Genomic DNA, 8,970 nt, shown 5'->3' on the forward strand with positions numbered 1-8,970 from the left:
TTGCATGGCGTGGATGTGAAGGAAAGTAAGGTGGCAACTTCCTACTACTATGAAAAGAAACTTAGTTATAGAAGACCATTTCATTTTATCTTTTTCTATCTGGTGCTTGTGTGCCTCCCCTTTCAATAGTGACCGTAGGAAATGTGAGCCATATAAAGAAAAACCTCTTAAAGGCACAGTTGGTACTTAAAAACCGTTTCAGGTGACTTGACTCATGAAGCTGAGTGAAGAGAGTGCCAACAGTGTGGAAAGCTGCCATCAAACAACAGTTATTTACTACAAAGCTTCACGTGTGTCTGAAGTAATAACATCTAACCTAGAGAATAGAGTAACTCCAGTGACTAGACAGGTGTGTTTTACCATTTCAGTACTTCTTTCTTACAGTTTTTTATGCTAACAGACAATGGTAAAAAAAAAACTGAACAATAGTACTGGGGTTCATGTTGTTCATGGTAGAGCTGAGCCTTAGTAAGCACTGGTTGCTTTAAATGCTGAAAATCTCCACATTTTTATTTCACATCCTGCTCTGTTGCCATGTTTGGTCAATAAGACATTTCAGATACTGTCTCAGTTAGGTGACAAAGTAAATACACTATCTCCAACAGTATTGGTTTATCATTGATCGGGTTCTCCAATTGTTGAACACAATTGTTCAACAATTGGTTGTTGAACAACCAATTGTTGAACAACAATTGGTTTCCTTCCTACGAAATATTCCACACTCAGCTGTCATTGGTATTATAACAACAACAGAGTTTATGGCTGCAGATCTCCAAACTTTAGTTCCAGTGAAAGAAACTTGTTACTTTAAGGTACTTTGGACCTTGTGGAAAGTTAGTGGACAACCCTGTTTGTTTGAACATAACTGGGTCTGAATGCACAAACCAGGACTATAAAGACATTGATAAGTGAGATTGCTGTGGACAAACTGGACTGGTCCTGTGGACAAACTGGACTGGTCCTGTGGACAAACTGGACTGGTCCTGTTTGTCAGTTTCAGTTCTTTCAGTTCTTCCCAGAAGAACTGAAAGCTGTTGTCTCTAAAAGATTCCCCCACATCACGTTAAGTGGACTCAGAATGGGAGGACGTCCTTTAAGTGCAGGCAGCTGAGGTAACAGTTGTCAAACGTTGGTAACCTTAAAAACTAAACGGATGTCTTCAGGACAGACGACAACAATCTTTTTGCTTTCATAGACGCCATGAAGACAACCAGGCAGCGACTAAGAAACTGCCTTTCTTTTATCACCATCGCAACACGGTGATGTCGGAAGACGTCCAAACAAACCGAGAGAGAAAGTATAATGGCTGCTATCAGAGACGAGAGCGTAACTCAAAGGTCAAGTCAGAAAAGCTGAAAAGGGCACATGTTGCTCTACTGTACCTCCCAGAGTCTGACTGTTTGGAGCTCAGCTTTCCTCCTCTTCACAGTAAACTCAGTGAAGCACAGACAGGTGCAGCCGTATGCTGGTACTCAGCATTCCCGCATGCATGAAGCTGATTAATTAATGGTGCTATATATGAGGCTTATTAATCCTGACACGCTGACTGGCTTTAACTTTCCCCCTCGTGGCATCACTGTGAGGCTCACTCGCGACGTTTTGTTGTGGGCTTAACATTTTGGATGATCACAGGGAAACTTTGCGGCAGATCAAAATGTGAGTCACAAACAGATTTTATGTAAATCCATCAAAAGGATCTGCTCTGACTGCGATTTGTTTAGCCCACAGGTCAGAACCCGAGGATCTCCTCATCGTGGCGGTGTCGGGAACTTGTCTTTGAATATTTCTTCACGCCGCTGACAGCCTCAGATCTTTCGCTGCCTTGAATCCGTACACGACTAATGCACAAAAGTTAAAGACACTGTTTCATTTGATTTTTTTTCAGATGGATCTAAATTTGTTTCTCAACAGAGAGAAAAATATTTATTTTTGTTCAACAAAATCTGAATGTTGCAGTTGAAAACCTTAAAGTTAACAGCACTTAGTTTTATGTAATAAGGTAGATTATGGAGATTTAAGTCAGATTTATTTTCATTTGATTCTGAAGCTGGTCTTTAACATTCTCAATATAATTATGTAAAAACTCTTTATCCTTAAGGTTTCTGGCATCGAAGTATGTTCTATTTACTCCTAGAATATTCAACTCATCATAAATGGACAACATATTTATGATTTTCGTTCAAAGTTGTAAGATTTACATGAAAATAGAAATTCCAATTACTATATATATATATATATATATATATATATATATATATATATATATATATATATATATATATATATATAATATTGGACATTTCTGACTTTGAAAAGTTTAAAAACTGAGATTTTGAACTTTTGGAAATGTCCAGTTTCCAATATCAGCCTGCTTCATACAGCATTGTGCAATAATAATTTCATTTTACAACTTAATTGTTGTAGATAATCTGAGAAAATACAAAAATCCAGATTTTAAAATGCTGATTTTATTTATTACTGACTGAACTCTGTCTTGATTAATTGTCCATCCCACTTAATTAAATTGGCTTCAGGAAACGAAGGTGAAGCACTGGAGTGCTGCACTTTTTGTAAATTTGCAAATAAGCAATATTAGCAGTGTGTCGTAATCCACAACAGACTTTTATTTCCATTCAGGGTTTCCTTGATATGCAAAGAACCTGGTCCGAATGTAAAGTCCTTTTCTTTTCTCGACCATCAATGGAGTTGAATAGTTTTAATCTCTAAAGCATCTGTTGAGAATATTCAATTGCATTCATTTGCAAAACTGCAGAAGCCTTTTTTGGTCATGTCTTGCAGAATTTGGACTGATCTGGAGTCTTTGTCTCACCATGTAAATCATCATTGTCCCTTTGTTGTTTATTTTGTTCATTTTATATGTGAAAACATTCCAGAGCTGCTCCTGTGTCTAAGCCGCTGACGGTGGCAGACCTTCTCACTGTAGCTCTACAAAATCACTCGACGTGGAGCAGTGAATGAATTCCTGCTGGGGTGATTCTCAAAGGAACAGCTGCGGTTCGTTGGGGTTGAAGCGGTTAATTGTGACAACTCCTTAGTTGTTCACCTGACAACTCCATTGCAGGTTTATTTGCAGTCAGAGAGGGGAAGAGGAGAGAGGACAAAGGGAGGAGGGGTCGGTGGCGTCGCTCAGCTGATTAGTCATGCATGCTCATTTGTTGTCCTAATTTGTGCCACTAGTTTGTGGGCAGTGAGGAAGCTCTGCCTTCCTGTCCATCATGGCTTCTCCTGTAAGGTGGACTCTCTGGACTTTGTTTGTGTGTTTTACAGCTTTGCAGATCGGTGAGTCGGCCTGTTTGTTGCTTTGACACAAACATAACAAATGTTACTTCTGAAGGCTGTAGACAGATAAGCTGCAGTAGCTATTTGTTATATTTTAGACAGTTTTACTTTTTTTTAAATGACACAGGATACCAAGATATCATTTTGTTATGATTAGAACTTAATTTAATCAGTTTCTCTGGGCAGAAATTAAACAATTTGCACAGAATGTTTTGCATTTGCATCAGTCTTGTTCTTATAAGATTTCAAAAGCAAATGAAGCTGCAAATTGACAGAGACTTCTCTGTGGGCGACATTTTTAAAGTCCAGTGATCTATTTTTCAAAAACAATGCTGTGAATCGGCGTTCTGTTTTCACAGTGAAGTGGCCTGTTGTTCCACTTTGCCTGTGATTAGTTTGGCTCACCATCAAAACTGTCAAGTGTAATTAACAGCTGATACGCACACCGAGTTACCCTCCCCATATCGCTCACACAAAAGGCCCGGGGACGACAGAGAGGGTTCATTATCGCAGTAATGAAGTGAAAAGTGTGGGGGGGAGGCGACTGGTCTCAACGGGAGAAGTGGAGAAGTTCAAAGCAAACCGACGAGACTGTAAAAGGATGGAAACGTGGAAATAAGTCGCCGTCTTTCAAGTTTGTGTGATTTGTCCTGTTCCAGCTGCTCTCAGGGTAACCATGAGGGAATCCAGTCTGGAGGCAGTTCAAGGTGACTCCATCCTCCTGCCCTGCTCCTTTTTCACCTCCTCTGACTTCTCCAGACTTAATGTGATCTGGACTCTGGCTCCGTTCTCCAGCCCAGGGAGCCCAGTGCAGGTTGGCATCTTCAATGTGTAACATCAAAACGCACACGGCCTGACAAAAGCATTCATATCCCTCGGCTACTGTCAGATTTTGACACAAGCACAAACGTCAAGGTATGTTAAAGAGATTTTATGTAAAAGTCAATTTTCCCCCACAGCATGATGCAGCCACCATCTTGCTTTACCTATGCAATGGTGATATTTTTTTCTGCCACCTAACCCTGAAAATTAATTTTCTGGTCCTGCCTTTTTACACATTCTCTCCATTTGTCACCAATATTCAAATTCAGCTCAATTCACTCCTTTAGAAAAGCTGAATTTATGAGAAATGAAAATGAGATGTGGGTTTCCACTGGTTTCCAGCTGATGTGATCAAATCTAGAGAACATTTGAGAGGAAATGTATAAGAAACACAGAGAAACGAGGCCAGCTGTGGTTACAATAAAGAAGATGCTTTTCTGAAATTCCTCCCGTTTCAGGTGATCGTGTACGACCACGGTCAGGTGATCAAGAACCCCTCCCTGATTGGCCGGGTGGATTTTACAGGTACACGTGAAACCAGCTCCTTTTTCTCCTTCTACGCATTTTAGCTGCACGCTAAAGACGAAGATGAATTGTTATCCTTCCATGTAAACAACCTGCAGGTCTTCCATTCAGTGCGGACATTATGCTGAATGAAACTCGAGTCTCGGACGGCGGGATTTACCGCTGCATGGTCAACAACCCGCCGGACACGGCGGACCCCGGCGTGGGGGAGCTGCAGCTCCGCGTGCTGGGTAGGTGTCTCAGCCGCTGCCTGTTCAATCTGATGAAAAGTCATTTATTTATTGTCTTTAATGTAATTTGTATGAATATACAATGTTCCACCTGTTTATCGAGGAAATTTTCATTTGTGGAAAAAAACTGCAGATTTGTGCCTTTTGGTCATATTTAAAGGACTATTTAATTGGACTATTTGTCTAATTTAATATTTAAATTGCAGTAATTTAAATATTAAAGAAAGATAATCTAACTGAACACAAAATAGAAAATTTAAGTGACTTTCATTTATTAATGGGAAAAGAAGCCTGGCCTTGTGTGAAATTCAAACTGCCCCCAAAACCCAATAATTTATTTATTTAATTTTACAGAATCATGCAACAAAATCTTTTTTAACTCAAACACGTTAGATGGCTTTCAAGCCAGAGCTTCCTGTCAGGCTTCAACCTCTCACTTGGATTCTAGTTCAGACTTTAACTATGCCACTTCCAAACCTTCATGTTTGCATTTCTTGAAGTCAGACTTGATGGTGCAGTTTGAATGCATAACCCAGTATAGTTACTTTGAACCTGTGGGATGATGCTTGCAGAGCCACCTTCCCTGCCTGTGTGCGAGTGGGACGGAGTGATTGACGTGGGCGGAAGCGTGAGGCTGTCCTGCTCCGTGGAAGAAGGCGTCCCCACTCCAGAAATCCGCTGGGAGAAAGTGAACCCCGAGCAAATTTCACTTCCAGTCAACATGGAGGGTCAGTATCCTACTCTTGTGGTAAGAAAAAAAAATCCACACCACACAAAACCAATCTTGGATTGTCAGTTCACTTGAAACCAGTGAAACTATTCTGATGAGGCTGTTTGTATAAAAGAAGAAACTGTTCCTCTGTGAGACTCCAAGCCACACAACTCTTTCATTAGACTAAGTTTTCAGTCTATTTCCACATTAAAACATGTTGGCATTATTGTAATTCCTGTCCTCTTTTCAGTGTCTTCACTGCGTCTCTTGTCTCTCAGGTGAGCTGTCAGGCTCAGTCCAGATTGTCAACGTGTCCTCTCAGACGTCCGGCTTGTATCGCTGCTCGGCCACTAACATCCTGGGAACAGAAAACTGCTACATCAACTTGGCCATTTACAACAGTGAGGGTCCGTTTCACCGCCGCCACGCCTCTTTTGGTTTGCTGGAGTCGTTCTGATCCGGGCTGTTTTGTGCACCGCAGCGGCTCCAGGCGGACCCTCAGGCGTCCTGCCAGGCGTGCTGCTCACTCTGGTGATGGCTTTGTTGCTGCTGGCTCTGCTGGTCATCATCCTGTGGCTGCATCGCACGGGGCAGGACGGGAGGAGCAGGAGGAGCAGCAGGAGGAGAAGCAGGAGGAGGGACAGGAAGGCAGAGGAAGAGGAGTGTTACAACGAGATACGCTACACTCCGTCCCTGATGAAGCGCTCCTTTGTCTGAAGTCCCAGCATCAGGTACTAAAATGAAGGACTTATTCAGCTTTGCTTCTGCTCTTCTCACCGCTGTACTGCCAGACATATTGTGAAATAAAATAATACCCAAGTTCTGATAGTTTATTCTTTTAGTCTGAGTCTGCCCTCTGACCCCATTTGCCTTCAAAACTAAATGATTATAACCACATATAATCGTCATTAAAACATATTGAGCTGCATTTCTCCTTCAGGGTTTCCCTTTTCAAGAATTTTTAAAAGAAAAATGTTTCATTTTTTTTCAACAATCACGTTTTTTGTTTCTTCTGCCTGCCGGTAGAAGCAATCGTGGATCTTCGTCTCATGTTCTTTATAAGTGCAGGGTTTCAGTCGAATGTTTTATTCCTCTATCTATTGAATCTCATGTACGTTTTTTGCAGCATGTTTTTTTGAGAATTTTATCAGGCTATTTTTGGATAAATTTGCAAAAAATGTATTTCTCCCTTAAGATCAAACATTTTCTTCAGTCGAAAGAACTTGAAAGCATTTAGTGTTCATGCTTTCATCGCCTCTGGACTCGACAGCATCAGTTTTCACTAAATTAGCATCTCCTAATGCAGTTGTAGCAGAATGTTTATAAATGGAAGGCCTCATCACATCACTTTAATTTCATCTAATTTTTGTATAAAAAGTTTTTTAAACTGGCATTTAATTTATATTCAGTTTCAGGATCAGTTTTTTCCATTATCTGTTTGTTAAACTATTAATATTTTTTCAAACCTAAATACACAGCAAAGGCCACTAAAAACGGTTTAAATGAAAAACAATTTTTCATTTCAAGCTTCTTTCCCCTTCACAAATACTTGATTCTTTGTTAGTCCGTCTGATAACGAAACAAACTTGATTTTGAAGATCAAATGGTGCCAATACAGTTAAAAGGTAACACATTTCCAATCCATAACAAATCTAAACTGATAAAAAGTCAAGGTATCAAAGATTAAAACGGCACCTCACAAAAAATAAAATTCAATCTCTCCACCACAAGTTTGCAAAGAAAGACAAAAACTTTAATTTAAATACAAGAAAAAAAAAAACCATAAAAAAAACTGTACAGAACATTGACTTAAAGTTCTTAAATAAAAGACCACCTTCCCTAAAATGTCTAAAATCAAAAACTGGGATGATGGACGATGAAATCTTGTGCAAAAGAAGTAATAAGTGATTCTTCCCAAACTGCACATTTCAGCTCTTCAGCTTGAGTCAAATCCAGAGTCTCACCCTTCTGCACATAGTGTATTTGATGAAGAAAAACCAAAAAACCCAATAATAAAATAATTTATATTTTAAATATATATTTATATAGCAAACGTGCTGTACATAGATCTAGAGATTCAGAAATCTCTTTTGGACACCCAGGTCTGCCTGTTAGCTTGTGCTTTCCCGTCTCCCAACAAAGAAAAAAAAAAAAGAAAAAACAGAAACATTTCCCGTTGCTTTGGATGCTAATTATCAAAAAAAAAAAAAAAAAAAAAAAAACCCCAGCACTGATCGACAAGTCTGTATTTCCTGAGTTGAGGGTGTTGTTACCAAGTCCTGGGAGAGAAGCTGTACAAGGTTCCTCGCAGCAATTTTACAAAAATTCTCAGGGCTGCTCAAAAGATTAAAAAAAAATCTATAAGGAGCTTAAAGTGGAGCAAAGACAACAGTGATATCTCAAACGCCATGAAGAATTGTAACACCACTGTGACCCATTTTCCAACCCACACATTAAGTGACCTTCATTTAAAGAGAAACGATTCTAAGTGTCAAATTTGCCTCCAATATCCATTTTTCAACCAGAGCCTAATTCAAGCCACACGACTCAAATGATAATTAAAAAAAAGATCTTAAATCCCTCTTGATTTTCTTTCCTCTCCCCAAAATGTTAAATCCTGAGAATGCTTGTCTTCTTTCAAGTTTCCCACAGAGGAAAAAAAAAAAAACATCATAGAGAAATTAATTTGTGAGCAAACCAGGATCTGGCAATTAATGCTATGGCACAAAGTTATGAAGACTGCAGAGCTGACAGCTGGGCGCTGCGGCGGGGAGGGGAACGGCTGAACGGGCTGCCAGTTTCTTTGTTTTGTTTCATGTTCACCTGCAACCCATTACAACTTGCAGATTTTCACAGCGGTAAAAGAGTAAAGAAATAAAAAAATAAAAATAAAAAGTGGAAAGGAGAAAAGGTAAATTTGAGTTCTCAGGAATATTTCCAGTCATGCTACAGACTTAAAGAGACAATTTGTTTATTTGGAAATGGTTTTGTGTGAAGCACTGATGGACAGTAGATTAAACTCTCCTCTGTAATGAGGATGGTAACAGACGCTCAACATGAAAACACCAGCAGATAAACTTGATTTCAGTCCCAACATGTTTCACAAACTTTGAGAGAGTAATTTACATCACTTTTTGAACAATGATCCAGTTTAAAAGAAAAAAAAAAAAAAGAATGCTCGTGATCAGCTTTAAAATGAGACTTATTAGTTTCTTTAGATACTTTCCAAGTTTGGTTTCTTTATCAAAACCTCCTTAATACTCAGAGGAATGATCCGATATAACTTAAAGAAGTTGGAGATGCACAAAAAAAGGGTGACTGGAACCGGATGATTCTCGATCATGATCAAAGCTCAACAACTACACTCTTCAGTGTTGAGGT

General features: G+C 39.4%; 1 protein-coding gene across 2 annotated transcripts; it reads left to right on the top strand.

Annotated features, from left to right (window-relative positions):
• Window positions 1-2,938: 2,938 nt before the first annotated feature.
• Window positions 2,939-6,409, top strand: zgc:165604 (uncharacterized protein LOC792578 homolog). Of its 2 annotated transcripts, none has more exons than XM_055043564.1 (7): window positions 2,939-3,300; window positions 3,960-4,114; window positions 4,581-4,647; window positions 4,746-4,877; window positions 5,450-5,605; window positions 5,868-5,990; window positions 6,071-6,409. In XM_055043564.1, the coding sequence occupies exons 1-7, from the start codon at window positions 3,237-3,239 to the stop codon at window positions 6,304-6,306; spliced, it is 933 nt and encodes a 310-aa protein (XP_054899539.1). In that variant the 5' UTR covers window positions 2,939-3,236; the 3' UTR covers window positions 6,307-6,409. The 2 variants fall into 2 exon arrangements, with proteins under 2 accessions (XP_054899539.1, XP_054899538.1); XM_055043563.1 differs by having other exon boundaries at window positions 2,944-3,300; window positions 5,868-5,996.
• Window positions 6,410-8,970: the final 2,561 nt, after the last annotated feature.

Source organism: Poeciliopsis prolifica, unplaced genomic scaffold, assembly GCF_027474105.1.
Source record: "Poeciliopsis prolifica strain line A6 unplaced genomic scaffold, Auburn_PproV2 SCAFFOLD019, whole genome shotgun sequence".
In the NCBI taxonomy this organism is placed as follows: Eukaryota; Metazoa; Chordata; class Actinopteri; order Cyprinodontiformes; family Poeciliidae; genus Poeciliopsis; species Poeciliopsis prolifica.